The 27,721-nt window shown below is 43.6% G+C and overlaps 1 protein-coding gene across 1 annotated transcript; it reads right to left on the reverse strand.

Moving 5' to 3' along the window:
- Positions 1–5,656: 5,656 nt before the first annotated feature.
- Positions 5,657–13,744, reverse strand: nr4a1 (nuclear receptor subfamily 4, group A, member 1). The gene is made up of 7 exons (XM_036532923.1): positions 13,633–13,744; positions 10,330–11,126; positions 9,836–9,965; positions 9,295–9,458; positions 8,906–9,108; positions 7,762–7,940; positions 5,657–7,491 (listed from the first exon to the last, which is right to left on the reverse strand). Exons 2-7 carry the CDS (start codon positions 11,122–11,124, stop codon positions 7,235–7,237), a joined length of 1,728 nt encoding a protein of 575 aa, XP_036388816.1. The 5' UTR covers positions 11,125–11,126; positions 13,633–13,744; the 3' UTR covers positions 5,657–7,234.
- Positions 13,745–27,721: the final 13,977 nt, after the last annotated feature.

The raw sequence follows: 27,721 nt of genomic DNA on the forward strand, positions 1-27,721 counted from the left end.
GTGTTACACATATGTACAGCGCAGATGTGGGTTCACATATCACATGTTATGGAACATATCAAACTCCACATCATTTTAGGTATTCCATTTTTTGGTATCATTTTTCATAAATCCATGGCTGTAATCATCCATTTTCATCAGGTATCCCAGAACAAGCAACGTTCCAGCTGGAAATTTGCTGGATTGTCTGTGGCTTCTGGCCAATTTTGATGATGTGCCAAATCCCCTGCTGGAGGTGTCTGCAAATAGCTTGGTACTCCCTGTCCCAGGCAGGAATGTCGTGGGGGGGAGTGTTCGCCTATGTGAAGATCTCGCTCTCTGAATAAGACGCACCTGACATCTGCTGTAAGTTCTTTCTCCTTATCTCCCAAAGTCGCGATGCAGTGATCCAGAATTTCCCACATGTAACATCCGTATTGAGGGCCAGTATGAAACTTGTGAATGTCAACCTATGACTTCATTGCCGTGGTGACTTCAGCCACTACGGGTGGAGTGGCAGAGGAGGTTTTGGGATGGAAGAGGCAAGATTCCTATGCATTGTTTTATACCAGGCCCTTTTGGGCTGAAAAATAAGATCAACAGAATTGATCAAGTTTGTTGTGTTTCCTTCAGTGAAATTAGGCCTGTAGTGCTAACAGTCAATAAATACTTTTGTGCTTAAAGTATATTTATTAAGCGCCTTCACCTGGTGATTTAATAAATATGTTTAAAGATATATCCATTTTATGCATTGGGCACACCCCATGTCTTATTTTGAAAAAGGACACATTTAAATAATTTGAACAAAACACAAGGCCACGTTCAGGATGAAGATTGCCTCTTGAGGCCGGCGTTTCCCTCGCGCGGCTGTAGCATTTTTTTGTCACCTGCTCATCTGTGTCCAGTCTGTGTTCCCCTCGTCCTTCATTATCAGGCTTCAGACTTGCCGGGGAGTTGCTGCAAACAGCTTTCAGGCTGCGAGCCAAGATGTGTCATCTGCCAGCGAAACCGGAGACCCCCTGTCACTCTTATTTTATAATTGTAACATTCTCGCTTTCTCGCAGCCGCGGGTCTCTAATACAGTGGCTGATGCATTGTGGGGGGGGGGGGCAGGTCAGTTGGTTTGCAGCCTGGTAACATCATCCCTTTGAAGATTATAAGTCCTCCCTGTTTTGCAGCCTGACTTAGCCAGCATGTGCTTTGAAGGTGGCAATATCAAGGTGCTTTGCTCTGTCGTCCCAACAGCCTGAAAGGGGGCACTTATATACATACATACACACACACACACACACACACACACACATTTGTATATATATATATATATATATATATATATATATATATATATATATACACAACAGTGAGAAAATGAAATAGTTTACAGAGTCAGAGTTACAGAGTCAAGTTCAACATACCCTTTTCTCTCCTACACACATACAGAAACATACACAAACACACACACACACACACACATACACACACACATATATATATATATATATATATATATATATATATATATATATATATATATATATATATATATATATATATATACACACACACAGACAGATACAATGGAATGTGTCACATGTCACATAAATACATGCATACAATGGTTTGTGTAATAACCGTGTCACACACACATAGGCATGCACACACAGAGCCTTGCTTCTTCTGCTCTCTGCTCTCTAAGTCAAAACCTAATTGTATCACTGGCCTTAGATATGTTTATGTCCTTTCAATGTGGGACATGAGTCATCATCATACATGCTTTCTACCATCAAGGCAGATGTAACACACTCGGTTGTGTTTTTGCCCCCCTGTTACTTGGTGGCTCATCAGATTGCTTATGAAGTGAAGCACTGCATTTTCTCCAAACACACACCACCCACTAATACCCGCGTGGAAAAAAACTAATGAGGGATGACACTGAAGATGAGTTCAGGCATGTCAGCGAATCAGCTTCTGCCTCTAGCGTTTCAGGCTGGCAGAATATAAGGTCACATTGCAAAATGGTTTTTAATGGCTAGCATGAGAAGAGAGGCTTACTAAACTATGCATGTTCCATAGGGCTGTTGTGTTTGCTGCAGTGGTTGTGGCACTGGTGATTTCAATGCATGGGCATTCCTAGGCTGGGGCTGAAAAAAATGAATGTAATTTCCTCTGCTGTTGTATCGGCAGGGCCGATTGCGTTTGCGTGGAATCCGCATCCTCTGACGGATTGACCCATCAGGTGCATAAGCTGGTGCCCGCCTCTCTGCCAAGTCATTTGTCACCAGGGCTCTGGGAGGAACAGATCGGGTTACGTGGGTTTTCAGTGCCCAACAATGGCGGGCTAAAAATACCCACCTCGAGGTTTCTACTTTCACACCATCTGTCTCTTTATGGACTCAACAAAAGGGGAACCAAAGCATGGAGCTCGGAGCTTTGAGGGAAATAGCAGTGGAGCTGAGAATGTGGGGAGGAAGTAGGTGTCTCTCTTTTACAGACCTCCTGCAGTTGGATATTTACAAATGTGCTGCGCTGCCAACAGGCCTCCCACATTGATTTCTACACCTCTATACAATCTCTGATAAAGTACGATTAATATGTTCACAGTGGCTCATATTAACATATCTTCACATTGGCTGTAATTATGCATTTTAATTAATTATGCTTTTTTTGTTCTTTTTTTAACTTTTAAGATGTTTTTTCAGTTACCACTTGGTTGAGAGAATCCAACAGATTAACTGATTGTAACATAAACTAACTGAATTCATCATGTATGTTGTTAATGTACTGGCAACCTGGTGTCAATTTAATCAGAAAGCTGTTGGCGTAATATAAGCCAGACCAGATATCAAAGCATTGGTCTAATGAACGAACAAGAAAAATGTTACAACTATTATGCGTGTATTCATCAAGTTGATCTTAAATGTCTGTTTGGCAGACATTTAAGACATTCAAATTTGGCAAATATTCCTGACTTGTCCATCCATGACACACAGATGTGACTCTTCAAGGCTGAGACTAAATCCTATTTTCATTTTGATAAAATGCCCAAGGCCTGCAATCATCATAATGTTGCCTTTGATGAAGTTAATGTTTGTGTCCTTCTCACTGGTCATATACAGGTACATACAGGTGTACATAAACCTGTCACATTGGCTCTGGATCGTTCAAAATAGTGGCTAGCATTTTTTTGATGGATTTCCACAGGTTCACCAAACACCTTGGTCGCTTCCAGCAGCATCAACCGTAAGCTGCCCATCACTCCACCCATACTTGCAAACTGTACTTTGGGGTGGCATGTAGTATACCTTTCACCAAGTTGCTGTACATCACTGTGAAGAAACCGGAAATGTTGAGGAAAAAAGGAATTATTTTCCCACGCAGGTGGTCATGAACATGCATTCGCCTGCCATGTAAAAAGGGCTTGCTGTGTTTCAGAAGAGTCAGTATTGGTCACTGAAGTGATGTCTCACATATGCCACGCGGCTTATCACATGACAGGCTTTGACTAGAGTTGCTACATTATGGTGCCCCCTTGTCAGGGTGCTTTCACCAGGTCGGCCAGAGACGCAGGGGCACCTATATTTCCATCAGCCTCTTTGTCGGCCGGCTCAGCTAGCCGCGGTATGCGTGAGAGTTATGGTGCCCCCTTCTATGTTGGGGGAGTAGCTTCCTCACAGATCATGTTCGCTACATGCCTGCTCGGCGAGGTATCCCTAGATACACACACTGGAGGCAGGTGGAATGCCGTGGCACAAATCACGGTGACAAATTTAGGCCACAGAACGCCGTGCTCCCCGGAGTGCATGCTACCCCCCCGCCCCCGGCATCTCCTTGAGGGTGGCGTGACAGGGCCCGAGGTTTGGAATATGGGGCTGGGACAGCAGGTCCACGCAGCTCAGATTCCTGCTTTTGGACAAGCGGGGCCCCGGGCGGACTAAAAACCGACGCGAAAGCAGCCGGCCTCCGCTTTTGGCAGCTGGCTTTTTTTTTTTTTTTTTTTTCACGAAGCCATCACCCACTGCACCTGCGGCACATAAATTGCAGGAGCGCCTGGAGCTCACGCTCGGCGTGTACACCCGCTGCCAGTGTGCTCCTGAGACGGAGGAACCTTGATGTCGATGTCAGTCCGTTTGAGAGTCTGTAAGAACACAGCGGAATTCTGGTGCAGTCACACTGCTGCCTCTGTTTTGTTTTTGTTTTTTTCAAAAAAAAGCGTACGTTTGCATAGATTTGAAGAAGGTGTGCGAGGGCTGAAGAAATGAACACTTTATTTTAATTCGTAAATTAAAGTTAAGGCTAAACAGCAATGTGGGAGGCTTGAATAGCCTCTGGGTGTTTGTAAGTACGTACTCATATAAATAAATGCACACAACTTAACTTGAGATAGACTTTCAATCGATAAAATAGGCAAATATTTTTGACCTGCTTTAACTGACCAAACAGAAGTCCCTAGTGCAGAATAGTTTAAAGTGGCCTTAGCTTGGGTAGAGGTTAAGTGAGTTATTGTTGCTTTCTAAATCTGGAATACTCCCAGTACCTTAATTATATACAAAACTGCAGTTCTCTGTATGCATACTGACATAGTCTATACATATGCTATTGCCATAAATTATACATGCAATAATACCCATAGCTTGTAATGCCTTTAATAAAAATGACTTTGGATATTAAAAAATGCAACATATATTTTCACAATTGGTGCATAAACTGTGTTATATAGGAAGGTTGATGGTCAAAAAAAAAACGCAGGGGAAGAAAGACGCGAGCCCCGATGAGCCCGCCTCCTCTGCCTCCGGCCCTCTGTCGCTCCTGAGAAGCCTGCCTCACGGATCCCGCTCTGCGGCGTGTTTTGTCAAAGATGCGAGGTGCCCCGCTGCCTTTGGAACAGCCATCTGCCTGGCTTCGCCCCTCCTCCCTGCACTTTCCATTCCATCTGCCAGCCATGGCTAGGATTACTCCCGGCCGGCTCAAGTGTCCATACTGTGTTTAGCACGCCTTGGCTTCCTATACCTTTCCACTCTCATCTCGTGGCACAATGTGTCAGTGTTGACACCTTGTTCGACAAGGAACATTGATTAGGCCGAAACCAAATCGGGTGTTAGTCTTGTTCCTCTCAACAAGAAAACCTACTCCGCCCCAACACCCCCCTTCTCCGCATTGGTGCGTGTTTATCACCAAGATTGGAAGGTCACATCTTAGATCAAGTTGTAATCAAGGCCTGGAATGTCCCTGGAATAGACAGAGGAATGGTGCAAAATGAGTTGTTAACCTAGAGATCCTGATTGGTAAAATGCATCAGCACAGACAGATCTCCATCTTAAATATGGCTGACTCCACTGAAGAGGCTAAAATGAATGCAGTAAGTGACCTCCTGTTGCAGAGGAGGAGAGGCCTTTTCTTGCAAATTCATTTGCCTTGAAATGGTCACTGCTGCATTGTAACCAAAGTGTGATCTGTCCCAGTTTCGCTTCATCATATGCAGCTTTGTGGTCATACATCACTGAGGCAACACCACAGAAGACAGTCAAGGTTTTTATTATTAAATTTTTTGTGTAAATGTATGTGTATGCGCGTGTGTGCGTATATGCATCACATAACCATGACACTGAAAAGCTTTCACACGTCATGACAAAACCCAGCATTTCAGAAACATTTTCATGAAAAACAAAACTAGTGCCAATTCAGTGCTATTTGTGGGTTTTATTTTCTGTAGAATTATGAGACTATGCAAAGCTATTCATGTAATAAAAATATCCAAAACTCTGGTTTTGTCACATTGGCAGTGAAATATAAAGTATGTCTACCTTTTTACATACATATAAATGCCTTTTTAACACACATATAATAAACATACATAAACACGTTATAATCAAAAAAGTACAAGCTGTTAAAAATGGTGTACAAAGTGCTTATAGCTGCTCTGTTTTTCATCACATTTTGTCACGTACAACAGTCTTTTAAAAAAAGAAAAAAAACAAGTGTAAATATTCTCCATAAGAAGGATCTGTAAGGCAACACTTGTAAGGTTAACAGTAGCTTTTCCCACTGTCTGTCATGAGACCCACGCCATCAGCGACCAAATGTAACCAGCTGTGGCAAAACTGCTGGTGGAGATGAAAGTAACCAGAACACATGACACTATGCCCAGTTTTCAGTAGAAATGACTAACATGAATATTTCTATGAACACCATCATTCAACAACATTCAAGGCTGTAAGGCACTATGTACTGACTGTGTGATGGTGGATGAACTGCAATGATGAGTCATGATCTTTGTAGGACAAGGTCAATTCAGGATTTTAGTTTAGCTAGGGGAGATTTTCTTAACATCTAAGCTACTTCTTGTGTCACAAGGAAACTGTCCAGTTCACGGCACTTTACTGAGGTGAACAAGCCTTTATAAAATGCTGCTATCCCCCTGTAAATGTTAGCAAACATTCAGTTAACACCCTCCTTTTGGTCCATGACATCTGTTGTAATTATCATGACATAAAGTTGCACTGAAAGCACATTTAAGTTACACATAAATATAAAACTTTAAATCTGAGACAAGCTTTGTTTTACTTGATATAGACGTTGACCTTTTCATATAAAAACTGACTGAACGATTCAGCTGTTTCCTTGACTTAATGAAACCTTGTCTGAGTTTTTGTATGTCTTCTCTCCTTCAGCTGGTAATGCCCTTAGCTTGAAGATGTGATACAGTCTTCACTTGGAGATATTTGAAGATGGTCCTCTCCTACCCTCTGGGCTGTGTGTGTACCATGTGTCTGAGTTACTCAACCCCACCATTGTTCCTTCCCCGAAATACCTTAGTTTGTACAGACAATTACAGTGTTTACACAGTCAAAGCCATAAAAACACCCAGAGAGACACAAACATACAAAATTTACAAATCATAGAAATGTACGGTACCGTCTGTATCTCTTGCCACTGATAATCCACAGAGGACAATGTTTGCTTTTAAGTGAGTGAGAGGGTAGCAAAAAAAAAAAAAACAGTTCCAGTCCTCTCCTTAAAGTGGTTTCTTGTCAGCTGGCTTGCCCTCCCTGTCAGTCAGTGCATTCCAAGGGGGCGGAGCCAGTCAGGGGGCAAGTGTCCGTTTCAAAAACCCCAAAAGGCAGCTGGGAACCCGATCAGCATTCTACTTTATAAACCAGTCAGTGCGTTTACTTCTTCAAGTCTTTTTTTCACCCCCTCAAACACCATCGAGGCACCAATCCAGCGCTCCTGGCTGTGGTTTATTATTTTTCTCCCCTCAGAAGGGGAGGGTGTCCATGAAGATCTTATCCACAATGGGTGGGGGAGGGACCAGGTCCTCCAGCTTCAGGTAGAAGATGCGCTGCAGGCCCTGGGTGCACAGCGTCCGCAGCTCCGGAAGCTTGCCCAGCAGCCGCGACAGGTAGTTGGGCCGGCTGGATTCGGCGGCGCTGCTGGTGACGTGGTCTTTCAGGCAGGCGATGAGCCGGTTCTGGAACTCCTCCACGCGCTTCGGCTCCTTGAGGCCGTGGCGATCTACGGGGGAAGCGGCAAGAGACAGAGGTGGTGAATTTCACAATGCAAAGAGAGAGGGGAGGAGTTCATGGTCTGTGTTTTTTGGGGGAGGTGAGGTTAGGTATTCCTTCCACAGATGCATTCAAGGCCTGACCCCTGTGGTTTCGTCATGTGACCACTGCCATCAATGTGCATCAATGTGCATGTAGCACGCCTGTACTACACCCTGTGGAAAATCGCCCAGGGTGACAGCACCTGCTGTGCATCATGGGAGAGGGGGGAGGGGCTCACCTGTGATGATGACGAGGGCGCAGAGGCAGGAGAAGGAGGAGACGTCCAGGTTCATGCGCTGCAGGCTCTGAGAGAAATCCATGATGGAGTCGATCCAGTCGCCAAAGCCTCGAACGCATTGCATTCGGTGGAGCACCACACCGTTGCAGAAGACCAGTTTGTCCTTTTCAGGGCTCGACCTACAACGGGCAGGGATGAGGATGAAAGGGTGCTGTTAAAATCCTGTCTGATGTCAGCCAGGGCACAGAAACTGAGGAAAGCAACAGGAATTCTACACTACTCTGTATTTGGCCAGCTCCGTCTACCTGGAACCTGTGCAACACATAGATGTGTATATCTGGGATCATTCTTACAATGACCAGTTATTTCATTAGTAGATGTACAATGGGAAATGATAATTATATAAACTATACCATTTTAACATTAACATTAACAATGCATGCAATGAGAACAAATGCCAGGTCTTTCCAGTAAAAGTCTGGAAGCCACAACACTGAGGTTGCATTCTGCTTGCCTGCCAGTAGGGGGAAGCACATAGCTCAGCTAATTTTCAGCCTATTACCCCTTTCGACTGTAGGGCTGGAACCAGGATAGTGCAAGTGTGAGCCAAAGCTGGCTGACAAGATACAACACAATTGCTTTTCCACTGCAGCCAGAGCTGCACTGAATGCTGGCAACTCCTGCCTTTCTGAGTTGTATGCCTTGCCAATTCTAACACCAGCTCACTTGTACAGCAATTAGGCCAGACGTGTAACACATTGTGGGCTGTGCTGACAACAGTTAGCATGACAAAGAACATGATGGAAAACCACCCAGAACCCGCACTGAGCAGTGTGTACTCAGTGGAAAATAAGTACATAATTGCAAGTCACTGCCAAAATGTTTGTTTGAAATGATCTCCAGATTCCACCCCAACATAATATCATTGCCAAGTTATGAAAAAGGCGGTGAAACTACAGTGTAACTGCCATCCAATGAAAAGTATCAGGAAATAAAGTCCAGCACAATGGTTGGAGTTGGACTGTCACGAGCGCTGTGGAGACGGTCACTGTTGCTCCAAATCTCTTTAGAGTGAGTGTTCACAAGCACGCCACAGCAGGTAGCAGGAGAACGCAGACACAAGGTCACGCTGTCTAGGTCATACCTGTACGCTAGCCGGAGGATGAAGAGCTCCACGAAGGCCGACTCCAGCAGCAGCTCCTGATCCTCTGGGCAGAAGGCGGTGAACCCGGGGATGGTCTCCGCCCACTTTCGGATCACGTCCATGGAGCCCGTCAGCAGGTCGTAGAACTGCTGGATGTCACTGGCGTCCTCCTTCTCCGAGAGGCTGGCCACCGTCTCCTGATACTGAAGGTTACCGAAGGAGACACACTGTCAGACTGTTTCATTCCACGTGCCAAAAGGAAAATGTGAGCAAATCGCTACATAAAGTTGCTGCCCTTTGCCTTTGTCTGAAAGAGGAGTGGCACCACTACATTTTGCAGCCTAGGCCATGGCGAAGAGGCCCTATGCAATCTCAAGCAGGGGTCTCACCTTGGAGTAGTCCAGCTTCCCGATGGCCGGGTTGGAATCAATATGCGCCCTGACGAGGGAGGCGATGATGTTGACCGGAGACGCCAAAGACACAGGGTCCTGCACATTCTTTGGTTTGGACGGCAGACGGCCCCTGCGACCTTTCAGGCTGTCTGTTCGCACAACTGCAAGGAAGGAAAGAGGGACAGAAGGGCTGTTGTGAGCTTCACCATGGATGTGAACCATTCTCTCTTGTAGGCAACTTTTTTTACAACGTGCTTTTTAAAATCAAGGCTAGGGTGAGGCATGTTCAATAGACATATGTGTAATGTGTAAATGTATGTGTGCACGAGTGTTACTTGCATTCAGCAGATTTCAGCAATCACCAAAATTAATTTTAAAAAATGTTTATTTAAAAAAAATGTTTTTATTGAAAAGTGAAAAAACACTTGCATGTATTTGTTTATTGCATGTATTTGTTAATGTGGACCAAATCCAGGCCTGTGTGCTCCTTGTGCTGCAGGGATATGTATCGGTTCAGTTCTGGATGAGCTGGCCTTACCTTCCTTCACCATCCCCACAGCCAGACACTTCTGGAAACGGCAGAACTGGCAGCGGTTTCGCCGCCGTTTGTCCACCGGACAGTCTTTGTTGGCCAGGCACACATATTTTGCATTCTTCTGTACAGTGCGCTGCAAAAACACAAAAGAAAAGATTTTTTAGCCACAGTAAATACACTTTCGTAGAGATTCACTCATAATACAGCAGTTTTCAACTGAGATTTAACAGGTCAACATGATAGAGCTGCAGTGTAACATCAATCACTGATCTGTATGAAATAATTAAGAGAGCGTTCTTCCTAAAGCTGAGAGCTATGATTAGTTCAAAACACTGACACATGGCGAGTAACAGTTTGTGAATGAATGAATGAATGAATGAATTCTCCCATCACTACTGGAAATGAAAGAATCCTTAAACAGTGCGTGTGGATTTTTAGTTCTTTGTCAAGAACCTGATGTGCACGTGCTCCCTTTACATTGACGAGCAGGTTGTCACCTTGAAGAAGCCCTTGCAGCCCTCGCAGGTGCGCACGCCGTAGTGCTGGCAGGAGGCGTTGTCCCCGCACACGGCGCAGCGGCCCTCGTTCCCGCTGGGGCTCTGGGCTTTGGGAGAGAGTGGCCCATCCAGCAAGGCCGAGCTGTCCAGGGCGCCCTGATCCAGGTTGAGGGTGGCAAAGGGGAGGGGCGAGGCGTGCTGATGGGCCTGCCCGAAGGGGTCCTGCTCCGTCAGCTGGGGCTGCTGCTGGCCCAGGGGCGACAGCTGCTCCGCCGGGGGCGTGAACGTGAAGAAGGAAGGGGGCTGGGGCAGCGCCGGCTTTTCGGCCACCCAGCACCCGGGGCCCGGGGAGTAGGGGCTGAAGGGGGACTCCCAGGCGGACGCCGACTGGGTCTGGTACCCGGGGGTGGACGGGGAGGGTGCCGACACGGGGCTGCCATAGTAGTCCGAACCGCAGGAGGACAGCGCCTCGTCGAGGTGACTCAGGGCGAAGGTGCCCGGGTAGCAGCCATACACCTGGAACTCGTCCAGTTTGAAAGGTGACTGCTGGCCGGAGGCGGCGCCAATGGAGGGGGAGGTGGTGGCGGTGGCGATCTGGCACGAGTACGTATCGAACTCGCCCGCGTAGCCGCCCACCAGCGAGTTGATGCTGGGCAGGGAAGGGGCAGACAATTGGTCCCGCTGGCCGCTCACATCCATGGCCAACTTTGTAGTCAGGTCAGGACTCAGGAACTCAGAGCTGTAGTAGTTATTCTCGTAGGGCTGAGGTCCATACTGACTGTGAACACAGGTCATTTCTGCAGGACGAAAAGGGAAAGAAACATTTAGGACTGTCAGAGACATCAACTCGTAACACTTAATATCACTATTTGCTTTGACCTGTGTCAGTGACTAGCCCAGATGTATCCTCTCTAATTCCAAGAAGCGAAAGGTGTCAAGAGAGAAGAAGAAAGAAAACTCCATTTTCCGTTACCGAGGGAATGGGCAACCAAAACAGTTGGCTGGTCAACAGCCTATTTCTGCCATTTGAAGGACGTGACACAGAGAGCTTGACATAGCACACCGATGACTCTGAAAGCCAATCAACGGCCTCTGCCGCCCTCGGGGCAGGGATTCTGTTGCCTGCCTTGACTTATGATTGTCCCCCTGAGAGAGGAGGGGAGGGGAAAAACAGCAGAGTATGCAGTAGTAGCCAGGGACTCTGTTAATGAGCCAACCCCTACTGAGCTAATCCTCAGTCACCAGTGGCACAGGAATCCCACAAATAGACATACCACCCTCAATACCTCTCTAAAACTCTGCCCCTGCCCACCTTCACATCCCTTCCCTCGGATCAGATCGTTTCCCTCCTCTTCGATTCTCAGAAAGCCTGGAAAGGCGGCTGTCTGATTTCGGCTTACTCCCGGGTGTTACGTTACCGCCCCCTTAATGCCTGGAAAACCCCACTGTTATAAACATGCTGCAGAGCTCCTCGAGGACTGACAGCACTAAAGGGCGAAATTGGCTGGCTTTCAGGAACGGACCGACTGCCAAACCAGCGGCAGCGCTGCAGAGAAAGTGCTGCGGTATTTCTGCAGGACAGTCTCTTTTGAAATGTTTCGCATTATGTATTCCTCCGTGGTTCGGAACCGGTACCTGTAGTTACCGGCCTCTCTCCCAGCATCTTTTGTAGTTTGCTTCACAAACACTTGATTGTTTCAGTAGGGTCCCTTTATTTTAAGATGCACAAAATTGGATATTCTTTACCCGTCCCGCACACAGGCTCACGCTAATAATAGCCTTGACCTACGAATGAGGTGCTAACAGAGGAAGGTCTACGATTTCACCCGTGAACTTCACAGCGCGAACACGCGCAAGCTCCATAAAAGCCGGCACCTGTGCCTCCCACGGCGTAGACTGTCGCTTCGCCTGCAGCTGCGGCGTGATCATCATCACAGTAAAGCGCAAACTGCAAGTAATCCAACACGCAATTCAACTTTAGAAAAGGCTAAAGTTGCCTTTACTAATAAACTAAAGGTTAGTGAGTGAAAATACATTCACCAAATTTGGTTCAGCTATTTTTTTTTACTAAGAACAATACGAAAATGTCCAAAAACAAGAACATCGATAAACAGTAATCGCTAAAGACATTGACGCACAATGGACGCACAAAGAAGCTGAGCGCTGAGAGCATAATTTACGTTTATTTAAGTAATGTCATCGCAACACAGTGGACAAGCAGTAAGAGCTGTGAGCTGTTCTGACCGCAGCAGAAAGAGCGCTTAACAACCAGGAAGTCATCTAACGTTGCCTTAAAGAAATCAAGCTAACCAGCAGGTACAAGAGTTTCACATTTTAAATGTGAGCTTTAGTTAAGTTCTTTGGGAATCCAATAGTCATTAAAAAAATTAATTTATTAACTCTGATTCTGACGGCTGAATACAAAGACAAAAACGCGGAAGACAAATCTCGTAACTATAGAAGCCTATATTAAATTATGTTCAGAGCTCTCGGTGGCCGCTCATTCTGGCGTTTCTTAGCTAATTGCGCCGAAAGATGGTTACATTTTCTCCTTCGTGTCAATGCACCTGTTGCATGCCACTCGCACAAGCTAGGCACCAGAACTGCATTTTGCACACTTTCAACTTGAAGCGTGTATTAATGTGTGTAATAACGAGTATCGCGAAGCAGACATAACGCTTATCAGTTAGTAGCCGGAATAGTTAGCGAAGTTATTTCGGAAAGAAGTTTGTCTTGGTATTAAATATAAACAGCTGTGACTTTCCCCAGAAGCGAAAGGAGCAAATAATAGCCTACTACGTGCACACAGGCTACAGTTAACAATTTTTAAAGCCCAAACAGCCGAACAAACCTTATTGCTAAATATTTTGTAGACCACAACAACATTTGCTTTACTGTTTGTAAAATGAATTTGTTTACACACGATGAAATTTCATCTGTTGTAGTCCTACATATCGACCATTGCTCTTGCTGCAACACTTTACCTTAAGCCTTTTCTGTGTTGATCAAATAAGTTGCGAAGCCGCCTTCTTTCATTCGCTTGTCAAGAAATATTATTTCAACTGTGAGAACCGTTCGGCAAAAATGACAGCTGCGAACTACGCTTGCAATATCCCTGTCGATAGGCATAGATTTGAAAAAGAAGTATCTCTCATTTTCATAAGATGATAGTTACAACGAACTGTCAAACTGTCTACACGCCCCCTCGAGTGACTGAGTTTGCTAGCTTGCTAGTTATAAATAGTCAGCAACTGAAACGGACACAACAAGATACATAAATGTGAAGCACTGTTAGTTACATACCTGCTTTACCCTCTTTAACCAGGTTTTCAAGCAATGTATCTGTATTCCAAACAACTGACCAGCATCCACAGTATCTTTGAACAACCGTCACATCTTAACCAGGAGCTCTGGAGTTCCCTGATCAACTGCCTCAGTAACATTTATACAATTTATTGTGCCGTTACGTCAGGTGTCAATACGTTCCATCCGCCATACAAGGCACTGCCGGGGCGGAGAACTTTCCGGCTGTGAGCCAATGGCGGAGCTCTCAGTGAGACGTCCCTGCGACTGACGCACACGCGGGATTCCATTGACGCAAACGCACCATGAATTGATTGTTCTAAAAATAGGCCCCGAACAACGAGGCAACACGAGCGGGGCCATCGCTGCCTGGAATGGGCTAAAAATAGGCGAACGATGACACAAATAGCTAAAAGAAAAGTAAAAATGGACAACACTCAAATTTAATAACAAGGAAGCCCTTTTTAGCCGAGTAAAAAAGAAAAGAGGAAGGGACCTCAAATATTTGTGTACAACGGTGCGTTTGCTTCTCATTTAAAAGGTGGCATATTGCGGTTATCAATAAATAACATATTTGGGACTTGCTGGTTTAGCTGATATTCTGTTATTTTTACAAGTCCGAAAAAGTAGTTTCGGACTTGTAATTGCACCGACAAAGTGCAATTCGAAAGTTCTTTAGATCAGTTTGTAAGATCTTGGGATCAGTTGTTATAGGTTAAGATAATGGTGAAGGCGCGTACTTGGCATGAACGAAATATTGCTTCTTAACCTGTAAGAACAAGAAACCTGGAACGTAGCAAACTACATCTCCTTCGGCACTGCAGAAGACAAAGTGAAAGCACCACGTGACCTCGTCCGGATGCTTTGTGGTTACACACCTTGCTAACATGTTGAAGCAAGGATTTGGGCTTATCTAAATTCTCGTACACTGCATGCAAAAAATCGATGACGCAGGTGACAAGGTGGGATTGGCCGACGTGTATCACCTGGTAAATCTCGTAGCACCACTTTACGAGAGTACCTTTGTTACGCTCAGTCAGGAATAGTCTTTTTAGAAAAGGGAATGGCGTCTGGACAAACTTTTTCTGCAAGTGTGAATACTTTTCAACTGTACTTATGTATCATTAGTAGTGATGGAGTGTATTTAGAATATTACAGTGGTCTTAATACAACAACGGTACACAACTTGGAGGAACTGGTAACATTAGGTACTATGGTATGATGTGGTAGTTGGAAAAAATGCATTACCATAAATCAGTTAAGTTTCCTTCTTGTTTGGCACAGAATAACTGCGGGTGATTCTAGGCAAAATTCACTGATATTGCAATTTGGTACATTTCTTGATACGGCCTATCATCCCTTACTATCTGCCATGAATAAATGGAAGTGCTTATCACAACTGCAAGTCACCCATCCGTGATTAATGGGCTGCATGAATTTACACCTGGCGCAACCTTGTCAGCTGTGTTAAGGAGGGGTTAAGTGCTAACCTGAGCACCGCCTCTCCATATTAAGGCTTCCATTTCTCACAGTCTCTGACGGAGAGCTGCTGTGAGAGACAGGCCGTGCCGGTGGGGTTAATGTTATCGGAGCCAGGCCAGTGCTGGCATCGATTGTGTTGAGCTGTCACCGAGGGGAGGCCAGGTGCTTTGCAGTATGCGGCAGCTGCCTGAATCAAAACACAGCGTCCCTGCTGGAAATGATAAAACTGTCACAGTGCATAAACCCCACCCTCCTCTTATGAGGTCATTTTAGGCACTGTGCTCAGGCCAAGTGTGTCTTAAGCTCATGAGTGTACAATTGAGCGTGCAAACTGCAATAACTGCAGCAACTCAAGCATGTCATCTGCTGAGTGGAATTGTGACCCTACAGTCTATATATAAAATAGTAGTAGTAGCAGTTGTTGTAGTATCTGAGGTGTAGTACTAGTTGGTGAACATAATTATATTTTGGTGAACACAGATATTACTACCCAAACAGACCAGCAGTTGTTCAAACCAACTCCCTCCAGTACAAATGGTTTTGTGTTGCCTCTGTAGATTTGGAGAATATGGCCTCTGCCCTAAAGGTTGCTGGTGCTCATGATACTCCACTGAACTACAGACATGATCCATGCTACCAAATGTACTTATTCAGGCAACTGGCCTAACATACACTTAACACTCAGTTATGAAATGAAGGTCAACTTTCATAGTGAGGCACTCCATGTAATAAATGGGCAGTCTGTTTTTCTGTATGAAAACTGGGCTGCACTTGTCATGGCATTGCCTGCGTGTTTGCAAGTACAAGTACTGTGTAACCACCGATGTAAGGACTTGTATTTGGAGTACATGAATATAATATGAATATATGACATCAAACAGCTAAATAAACTTACCTCCAATCCCTAATGTTTTTAACATTATTGATGTGACTACTCATGTAGCAGTTACATAATTCTGAAATATTCAGTGTAATGTTAATGGTGCAATATACTGTTAAGTCTAACCATATACACACATAGCTACTACTTGTGGAAACTGAATTTGATCTATATTAGACAGCGATCTCACAGAGTTCACATGTAGGCTCATATGGTTGTGGGAGTGTGTGGTTTTCATCTGATGGATTGTTGGCGGTTGTGTCATTTTCAGCATTGTGGAAACTACAGTTATGCCACGGTCCTGGGCCGTCCGCTGCTCCAGCTATTCCCTCGCCATACTCGCTCACTCTTTGGACGAGATGCAATTACAGGGGTGATGAAAGAGTGATGGTGCTAAAAACAGCGTGTTGAGTCAGGTCTGTCTGGCGGATGGATCACTGCTCTCTGATGCTGCTGGCTTTCCCTTTGCAGAGATTAGCCCTTAGTACTGAGCAACACGCTCACATTCTGAGTGATACTGACTCCTTTCCACACAGGGAGTTTGCGCCCTCCATCATTGTCTTGCTGACTTTCTTGTGCGCTGTACAAACCTCCACCTTTCTGCCAGAGTTCAAGTGATAATGGCAGGATTAACACCATAACTCTGGAAGGGTATATTAGCCAGTGATACAATGCATTTGATTTCATTAGCCATTCACACACCAGGCTAAAGGTATGTCCTCTGTCATGAAGAGGGCTAAGTGTCAGCTTTCAAAGTTTTTGGCTCTTTTTTCTTTTATTTTCACTTTGCAAAAAGGGTTTGAAGCGGGGCTCACGCTAAGCCAAGGGTAACATCCTTTTTAAAAATAAGAATATCACCTTGAAACTTGACAAGGGCATGTCACTACCTTTCCTCGTAACTTACATAACACATCCTGGTGGGGGAGGCTTCACATATATTAGGGCAGGAAGCCGTGAACCCAGCATATGTGAATATGTATCACTGTCATAACAGCCAGACACTGGACTCACAGCCACCAGAGACCAAGCACAGGTGGTTCAGTGTGTGAAAATAGGAGCCACAGTGCCAAGCAGGATGGAGATATTGGCACCCTGTGGGGCTCCCACCTCTGGGGTAACAGTGGTGTCCTTCGTGTTAATTCTCACTTTTGTCTGACACCCGCTTGTGTGAGGCTTTGCCAGCCAGGACAAATAGTTCAATGTTGACCCTGTCAATGTATGGCCTCTTGTTTATGTACACCACACTAATGCACTTTGTGAGTCTGAGGACTGAAGCTCTCAAGGCAACTCTCCTGCGAGTTGCAATTCCTGTTGAAATCATCATGGGTCTTATCCTCTGCCACTGCAATCCAAACACAGTGATTCACCATCCGAATTACAGGACAGTGAGGTTAATGCTTATATTCTCGGCACCAATCAAAACAGACATTTTGATCAGTTACATAGAAAACAACTGAGCATAATTCCTTTTTTAAAATAGTGAGTTTTGTCATTACAGTGTGAGTATTACATTTATATTTATTCCTTTAGCAGACGCTTTTATCCAAAGCGACGTACAAATTATTACTCCAGAGAAACACAAACCACTCTCACAACAGGTAACTGGCCTCTAAACAGCATTAACAATGATGAATAAAATCACTGGAAAACTGTTATTTGTTTTGTTATATTCTCTCAAATGTTAAAGGCAGGTGTGTAACCTCAACTTGCCTGTTGATCAGCGTGCTTGCGGCGAGTACAATAGGATATGTTTTATAATGCAGCAATCCAATCCGTCTGTGTGTCATCCTTACGCCGTTCCCCGTGATAACCTTCTTCCTTTTCCTCCTTTGCCGTCTCCTCTTACAACCACTTCTAACTAGTCTTTTATGAGCCTTTTTCAGTTTCGAGGCCATCGCGACTCGAATCACCAAGGATCGCCGAGGTCCGGGCGTAGCACAATGCAGAGAAAGGTTTTCTTCTTCGCTTCTCGCGTAAATTGATGCCAGAGCCCGGGCGCCGCTCCAGCTGCGAAGTGTCGCTTTTTTTCTCGCGCGCGCGCTCGGCGGCGCTCCCCCATTCGCTACAGAATGCTCAGATGCTTGTCTCGCGCAGAACAACGGGGGAAGTCTCTCCGATGACGTAAATCTGGGCCCTCATTGACGTTGTTGGAATCCCTCTCGGTGACATGTGCACGGGCGGCGGGGAAGCCTGTGGAACAAAGAGAAAGTTTTCTTAAAATAGCTCCTCACAGGAGGGCAACGATTTTTTTTTTTCGTTTTTTTTTTATGTAACGTCTAAAATGTATGTCATGTTTATTTGCAGTTTTACCCACTGCTTCCGCTGTGAAGATCTGTTTTTGCGAGCAAATCGCCTTAGAGTTTCCTGTTTCAGGACACCACGAGTGTGCACAATGGTCGTGTTTTAGTTTTTACAGAACAAAGGGCTGTCGGCTGGGAGAGATAAATATCGCCGAGGGTGCGTAATTCACGTCTTTTAAAACGAGTTTTAAAAGGTCTCGAATGTGTCCTTTGGGTTAAAACCGGTGTCATTTAACTTACGTGTTAGCCCGGTTTTTGTTCAACTCAAGCAATGGAAAAAAAACGATAATCCACATTTTCTTATTTAATTTGTCATTGTCGTTGACATTATAGGCATGAAATCCTCACCGTGGTTAAACAGACCTTTACAAACAAGCTGTTCCAAAATTGTGCTTTGTGTGTGTAGTCAGTGGGAATAATTCATGACACTCCTTAATAGCCTGTTACAATTCCCCAAATGAAATGGACAGTTCAAATATGCAAATTAACTCCATGCCAGAAGCATGAGATGACCAGGGATATGTCGTGTGTATTTAATTTTTAATGAAAGGAAATTGGGGTTTTGTTACAGTCTGCAATAGGATTTTTACAACAACAGGGAGTTAGGGCCTCATTTTAGCATTGTATCCAAAAGTTGACACCCCTTGTTACTTGACTGGGCCTTTAGATTTTTGATTGGGCCCAGAGAGGACAGTGTTTCTTACTGGCCCAAATAACACCAAATATATGCACCAGCCTGTTTTCTTTTCTTTCTTTCCTATTAAATCCCTGTCTTGGCCCAGCCATACTTGGTTTCTACAGGTTGACATAAAATGGCTTTTTGTATGGCTGCTATTCATGAACTGTTCATGTCATTACAGTGAACTCACCCAGAAATGCTCAACAGCCAATAATAGTTTCTTAAATTTAAGTTATTGTGACAGCAGTAGGTTTAATTTATTGAAGTCTCTGTACAGTCTACAATATGCAGCAAAAAATGATCCAATGGTGATTTAAAAGTTTCACCTCAACCCCTCTGACCCTTCCTTTGAAGGATTTAGTCTCACACCTTATGGAACAAGATAGCAAAGAACAGCCAAGAAAGAGGAGAGGACGAGAGAAGGCCAGAGTCTCATCTTACTGTACCGAAGTCTTGCAGGAACGCAGGCATGGCAGACCAGTCTTGGGCATCCATTGGCTGGTCCCCCATTGCACACTGCCCAGAACAGGGACAGGGACAGGGACACACACACACACACACACACATACATGCAACACATTCACACACATAGACACTGCATAGTCCTTTGTATTGTTGAAAATGGATGTATGCATTTATTTTATGTAATGGAGCAGTGAATGGATCTGTGTATTTTATAACAAATACCTTTAATTATTTACAAAATGCAAAATTATTACCAGTTTTTTTCCTCTAATTATTTACCCCCATTGCTGGGATATCATAAGAAGTCAGATAAAGCAAAGTGATCATTCTTTGAGTGGCTCTCAACAGAGTGAAAGACAATACTGCTGGCTCACAGGAATATTGGTAAAAATATATATGGCTCATGTTGATCTCAGTTATCTCTATTAATTACACAATCCTTCAAACAGATTTAATTCATATGGAAACTGTGCAACACAAACACATTTGCGTTCTTGTCATACATCTTTTGCAAGGGTCCAAAGCTCCACCACCTGTTGACTCCACAGAGTTATTTATTGGTGGTGAACAGCTGCGGGTCTCTCTGTTCCACGACAGTACCCCCCCCCCCCCCCCCCACTCCCAGCACTGTGCAACTATGCACTGGTAAACTAGTCCTCTCATGTCCCTCAATAGCTGTGATAACTGGTAGACAATCCTAAATTGTCTGCCACCTGCGTGGAGCTTCAGTAACATTGAAAAGCAGGTGGATGGTTTCACTTCACAAAGGGGCGGGGTGGCTGCTGGTGGTTGGCAGTGGTGGCAGGGTGTAGATGCAGTTTAGCTTCTATGCTTCAGACTCAGGTGAAGTCCTAATCTCCACACAGTGGTCGCCAGTGACTGCAAGAACTTAATTTTTCCTGTTCTGACCTTGCATCTTTGTTAAATGACCCAGTCTATAAACCAACTGATGCAGAAGGCACTGAGTTTTAAATCCACCTGTGATGCAAAAAGACTTGCTAATCTTCAGGGGACCACACTACAAATGCAATACAAATTTACGCAAGAAAAGCTTTACTGAAAAGAAACAGCCAGGAACTGCAGTATGGTTTGGTCTGTTACATCAGCATTCATAATGGACCCTTCAAAGGGGGAGGAAAAGCTAAGAAGTGAGCAGTTTCTCTTCACTTTATTGATTATTTTTATTTGAATTAGTATAGGCTTTGATTAGAATTCATAAAAATGCAGAAATATAAGATCTATGTATAGTTGCAAGCTTTTATGAAAGCTCATTATTTTATTACTTACATACTGCATGTTTTGGCTGAGCACCATGTTCTTTGGTAAGTCTTCAAAGCTCATGTCTCAGGTCAGCTACTAAGGTCAATCTGCTCTTAGACTTGGCCAGACCCTTAATGTGACCCTGGCAGGGTTCAGGGGGAAACAAGGAACGATCCCTGGTCTCTGTTTCCAGCCGTGGCAGCTTGCCGACACAGCCAAATGAACCTCAGCCTTCCCAGCCATACTATGCTTTAAAAGCCAGCTGTAGCTCTCTCATAGATACAAGCAAACTTTTTAACAAATAAAAATAAAATAATTTTAGCTAAAATCAGTTATTAAGGAAGGGTATCACCATTTAATGTATATATGCTGCTTGCACAGATTTCTGTTCTTCAAGGATTCTTCCATGTGCGGTGTGCTGCTACTTCTCCACTGTAACGGGCTGGCACAAACTGGAGCCAGGGGTGACTGTCCAAGAGCAGTGCGTTCCCGCTGCATTGCCTACAGTCTGAGGTTTAGTGCATGACATTGCAGTTAATGCTGGTGCCACTGGACGCCAGAGGACTGCTGGGGCTTTATTTGTAGATAATATATAGATGTTCAGTCAAAAAATACATTATTGTGCGGGCACTAACTAAAGTGAAATGGGGAATCTCATATATGAACCAAATGGCCATACCAGTAGCATATTATTTTTAGCAGCACTATACATTTCAGTCTAATGCCAGAATGATTCATCTCTCACTAACTCACAATTTAAGTGATATTTCCCCAGAACCTGGCATCTAGATTCCCATGTCTAGATTAAAATAATTGAACAGTTGTACAAAGCGTTGGCTTTCTGTTGTATAACAGCACATCTGAGCTAACTCAGCAGAAACTCCTGGCTCCCCTCCTTGGATGGCTGTCCACTCACGTGGTCACCCAGACGTCCTGGCAAACGTGACTGGTGGTCAGCTGGTGGGCTTGGTGTGACACATGAGCTGTTGTTGAAATGCTTTCCAGAGCTCCTGCGTGCCTTTGGAAGGCTTAAGTCACCATTGTCCTTATCAAGTTTCACTTTCAGTGCTCAAATTAAAAAAATATATAAAGCACATAGATAGATGCCGCTCCTAAATTTAGGTGACATAAATTATTGTGACTTCATAATAGCAGAGCAGCCATTTGTAAAAACCCAGCTTTTGCTAAATGTCCTCTATGAATCCATGCATCCTAAGCATTCAGTTACCTGCATGTTTTATCATCGCTTGACATTCAGTCCTCTGATTTAACAGTGTAATCCGAAGCTTCCCATTTAAACGCACCCTTCCTTATCCTTCAGAGAGAAACCTACAGTTATAATGGCATCATATCATATTAACCTAGCAGATGCTCTTATCCTAAACTCTTTACATAACTTACGATTTTTATATGTTATCAATTTATGCAGCTTATTTTATGTACAGAACATTTGCTGTGGCATTTTAGACTGAGTACCTTGCCCAAAGGTACAACAGCAGTGGCCCATCTGATTATCGACCTGGCATCCTGGGTTACAAACCCTGGTCAATAACCACTACACCACACTGTCACTAGTCATACAAAAGAGGAAAAAGAATGCAAGAATGAAGAATACAAGAAAAGAGGTAATGGAACAACAGTACCCACATGCCACGCACTTTAACTTCCCTTTCTGTAAATACCTTGTCTCCCTCTCATCACAACAACAGGTGATCCCAGGCTACAAAAGATGTTAAACTTTCCATTAACTAAATTAACTCCCATTGATTATTATTTGTGCCTCTGTACAGTAAATAACACGTTAGGCTGTCTTGCACTCATGCCTCTGGGATATTTAGTATCTGCGCCCCAACCAACAGATGTTATTCAATATCCATAGCTGCCATCCACACACTGCCTGAATGCCATTCCTTGCAGTTTTACCTGCTGAAGGCCCATTTTCAAGAGTGTCATTTCAAGGTCAAATTGCACTGTTGAACTCTTCTAATACTTCTACTGCTCAAGTGCACCCCAGTGGAGAAACAGAGAACTGTGGTGTAACTGTCTGCAAAGAAATACGGTCTCAACGCAAACTTGAAGTACAGTGTAGCATTGTTAATTGCTTTGTTAGCAGATGGCTGCTCTCATACAAACAAATAAAATTATGACATGACATAGAGAGACAGAAAAGTATAATTTATATAATACTTCTTGATGGGGATTAGTTTTCACGGTCACGCTGTCATCAGTGCACCAGAGTGGTTTTGACTTTGATCGTTGAGCTGACCTGAGAATTCCATCTTAGGGTTCCGTCTTGGCCTCGCAACTTAAGGAGTTGCTCACGTCAACTGACTCAGGACAGCCATGTTTCAGACCACTGACATCATCTTGTTACCTTTTGCATTCTCAGAGGTTCCTCCCTTACCAATACAGGGATGGCTGTTGTAAATATCATTGGAGAGGTTTTTTTAATGCTGCACTAACCAACTAACATGTGCAGGGTTGCCAGTTCTGGTCTGTAGCTTTGGGACCATGAGAACAGGCATAAAGCAAACATATGTCACAGTGAGGGCATGACAGCTGATAGTCCTGCATGTGTTTCCCTGTTAGTCTACATGCGTATTTCTGCTGATGCACTGAAAACATTACAGTGATATCTTCCATTTACCTATATAGCCTCTTTTGTATTGAACAACATGTAAACAATGTCTTCATAACAAATGATTTCAAAATAAGGCGTTAAACTGTGAGGGGCTGCAGTTAGTGTTAGATGTATAATTATGATTGGAGGGATTATAGAGTGGTAGAGCAAAAAATCTTAGAGATTCTGACACCGAGCATGTTAAGAGTTTATGGATCCATTACAAAATTCATATTCTGAAAAAAACTATGTAGTGCATTTATTCATTTATTTATTTGTATTCTGTGCTATAGCAGGTTGAATAAAATGAAGTGTCACCTTGAAACACATTGGTAAGAAAAATGACTCGAACAATTTTGCTATCTAACCTTCCCCTTGAATATGTTCTTAAATTACTCTGAACAGCTGTTATGAGAGGCAGTGTCATGCCTAAAGCACTGCACAGAGCTACTAATAGCTCACAGTATCTTTCACAGTTTGTTACTGCTCAGCTGAGGCAAATGCCTGTAAGAAGTAGAACCTGTAACGCACTCACTTTCAAACCAGGAGCATGGGATACAGTGAGCAGATTGTGTGAACTGTGTGATTCATATTACAAATTAATAGATGCTAGACCCAGGAGAGAAGCTTCCCTGACAGGCCGCAACTTCTGGGGACATAATTACTCTCACAAAAATGCACGATGCAAGTGCGCCTCCTGGTGGAAGCTCCATAAAATTTGTCTTTATAAGGCCGTTGTAATCTTTGAAAAAAACCGATTTAAAGTTTGCATCAGAAATTGTCGGATAACATTCCACGGTTTATGTTTCATTACAGTATCTTTTCCCTTACCAAATGGAAAACAACAGCTACCGTCTTTACATTTTGTTTTCATGATTAATAATTGAAAGATTTTGATGATTGGACTTTTTAAATCCTTTATCAGAGGAACTAAAGATATCCTTTGGTTGATTTAAGACTTCGACCGCTTTGATTTGACCTCAAGATCTGATGCCCATGACTTTGAATTCAAAATGTAATTAAATTATGTAATTTTTAAGAACTCATATTTTTAATGCACAATGGGTCTTTGGAATTCCACTGGAACCTTGTACCTAACTCAAGGCTTGCTGAGCTTAGACTTTGTAAAGACCCATACCATGGAACCTTACTACAGTTCTGGATATGACACAGTTACACAAGGATAGTCTGCAGTACAATAAATCTCCTATGCAATCCTTAATCACTAATTTCTGAAGAAAATGCAAATGAATATATCCCAAGCTTCAATACTGAAAGTAATTGACTCCTTGTCCTCCAGATCTTTTTTTGTTACCTTCCTACCACTTGCTACCAAACATTTAGGTGAGGTCATTAAAATTCTAGCCAGGAGACAACAAATGACCACAAATAAAACTTGCAACAGCTCTTCACGACCGGAGCTGTAAAGTTTGAAGAGTTGTAAAAAAACAGCAAGGCTGCTTTTTTGGTAAAAGCAGTGTATCGGAATTGTATATTTTATGCCAACAGAGGACGCTGCAAACAAACGAAACCGTGCTGAACAGGCAGCCTCTGCTCAAATGCGGTAACTACAGTCTGAGAAACAAAGTTTCCATATGTTTCCTTGACTGGGGAACTGGTGAAAATTCTGTAGAAACGACATGTAGAGATTATGAATCCAGGTAGCTTGGAGTGCGCGCGCACACACACACAGAAAGGGATTCTGAAACTGTTTCAGGACGAGCTTTTGCGGAAATGTGTTTAAACAAGTATCTCACCCTCTTGCAACAGATATGATATGGCACCATATTAATGGCCAATGCTTTGCGATGTAATGATGCTCAGCTCAATATTGGTTCTTGCTGTCAAAATAATGTGAATGCGAAGGGGACCTGTTACCTCAGTCTCTCTCAAGACCGCCTGATCGCTCTAACAAAAATGGCTAAAAGTATGAATGCCTATTTTCCTTATAACACGGAATGTATCCAAGAAGCACAAAACCCCCATAGCCACGGATTATTGAGGTCACGGTTTAATGGGTGCATTAAAATTAGTCGAGTGTGTCCGCCCAAGTTTTTTGAATGGTTCCCTATGCATAGGCCATGTACTGTGAATAATTTTATTGCATTACATGTATTAATGTACACATGTTCTTTCGTAAACTACCTGGAGGAAAGGTTCGGGCTGGAAAACGTCGTCATTATTATTATTCAACAGTAGGTGTCCGCGGGTGTCTGTTAAAATCTGCACCCCTTCAAAATTCAACGCTACTTTTGTGATAAATTTTTAAACGAATAGACAGTGTATATAAATGGAACCTTCCGTGGTCCTTCTTTGCAGCTAGCTACCGGGTTTTAATCTCATATATCTCAGAGATCTTGTTCTTCTTCCCCCAGCTCTCTCTCCTCCTTCAGTCTTTACCACACGAATGTAAAAAGTCCATTCCATCATTGTCAGGGTCTCTAAGAATGCTTCTATTTAGTTCGCCCACTCGCATTCTCCACCGCCACCCACACGCCCTGGGTCAGAAAATTGGACAGTGGAACAGTAAGCGATTTGAAGGGCCCCTTTAAATATGACTTGTTCGTTTATTTTATTGCGGTGCCCATACTGAGAAGTTTCGTTATAGGTAATGCATCGCCGTCTCCAAATGTCATGTACGGATCAAAGGCGTGCGCGAATAAGGAACAGCTAGTGACACAGTCATACAGATCAAATTATTATTATTGAAAGAAGCTGGCATGAATCACAAGGCAGGATGCCAGCGAAGACGTGGCGCGTCTGTATGATAGACGCTCAAAGTAAGTTTAAATGAGGGGGATTTAAAGTGCGCATTGCGCAGATGACCGCTGAGGTCGCTGCGATATTTGCCTGGTTCTCAGAACAGGATGTGCAGAACGGGGTGGGGAGCCCTCGCGGACGGTTTTTTTTCCCAGGGTCCCACAGGAAAACAGTCAGGAAACATAGCAAGAGGCCCAAGCGTTAGGGGAGCCAGAAGGGAGGCCGGTGAACAATGTCCATTCCCCTTAGCTATATCAGGGACTCCAGCAGTAGGCCAGCAGTGTGCTTTTGTTTTGATTTCTGTCCAGGACTGGGACAAACGCCATCACTGACTCACACATATGGGCCGTTGGCTGTCTAGATGATTTTTTTTTTCCTCAAAGAATTTCCTCTTGTTCCTAAACCAAAGTACAGCTCATGGACTGTACAGAGGTATTATTGTCAAAGTTTCCTGGATCAATTCAAGGTCACCTCTCATGGTAATTGTTTTTTTGAAGAAACTCAGAGTGTAAAAGATTAGGTGTCCCTCTGAAGTCTGCCCACAACTGCCGCTCTTAGTCAAACAGCATTTGTGGAATGTTCACTTTCAAAATGACATATTCACAGCATCCTATTTTCCATGTATTTCCTTGATGACCTCCTAGCTGGTGTCTCTTTGTCTGCTGTCCATACTCTTCAGCTAAATTAGAATTATGGTTCTGATCTGATCTCACCCTGCTTACTTCTCAGTGTGCTCCATTATCCAATTCTCTTTTCCTGTTCCGCATGTTTTCCAGTCTCTACTTCTGAACTTATGTTCCTTGCTGACCACTGTTTTACCACAGATTTTCTATTATGTCCAGATATTCAGCTCATGCGATCATTGTGTACTCTTGTACATTGTGTAATCCTGGAGGCTGTAATTAGTTACAGGAGGTTTTGTGTTGACTATGGGTGTTCGGCTTCAGACCACACCCATTCATGGTTGCTCATTATGAACCAACAAATCAGAGCGTTTTCAGCTTCAACAAAAGGGATGAACAAAACTTGAAAAAAATGTGACACTCATCAAGCTTAACACCTGGTTGATGTATAGAAAATCTGTGTTTTTAACATTGTTTTGATGCACTCCCATTTATCCTGAGTCTTACAGCTCTTTCTACAGCATCCACCCCCCAGGATTGTCCTCCATTGGACGCTTTAATTTCAGTCTCTTCTGCTTCCTTATTCCATATACCATATACCCACTCACCTATCCCATTTTCAGATATGTTCAATATGTCTTATATAGTTTCATATTTGATTGAAAATAATAAGACACAATACACGCTGCACAATAACTTCCATGACTTTTCAAGGTTCATTGTTTTTCAATACATATGGTGCTGTTCCTGTTTTTTAGCTATACATATACTGACATTCTTTGCAGCACTTCATAAATAGAGTTTCATTTTCTGTCATCTTGTGCACAATTCACAATGTATTATTCTAGCTTACTGTATTCTATGTCTGTGCTAAAATGCTAACATATTATATGATGATACAGTAGGCAAGAAAAGTTTGTTAGATCAAGTTTTACACTGCTCATTTAGCAGTCCAGATTATACTTCTTATGTAATGTGATGATAAAATTGTGTTGGGTTTTAGGCTGGATTTTAGTGTTC

The sequence above is a fragment of the Megalops cyprinoides genome, chromosome 7 (genome assembly GCF_013368585.1).
Source record: "Megalops cyprinoides isolate fMegCyp1 chromosome 7, fMegCyp1.pri, whole genome shotgun sequence".
Classification (NCBI taxonomy): Eukaryota; Metazoa; Chordata; class Actinopteri; order Elopiformes; family Megalopidae; genus Megalops; species Megalops cyprinoides.

Coding starts and splice junctions, on each gene's coding strand:
- nr4a1 (XM_036532923.1), bottom strand. CDS start 11,124: ATGACCTGTGTTCACAGTCAGTATGGACCTCAGCCCTACGAGAATAAC. Junction 9,109..9,294: donor GGAAGCTGGACTACTCCAAG/GTGAGACCCCTG, acceptor GGTAACCTTCAG/TATCAGGAGACGGTGGCCAG. Junction 7,941..8,905: donor ATCCTCCGGCTAGCGTACAG/GTATGACCTAGA, acceptor TGCCCGTTGTAG/GTCGAGCCCTGAAAAGGACA.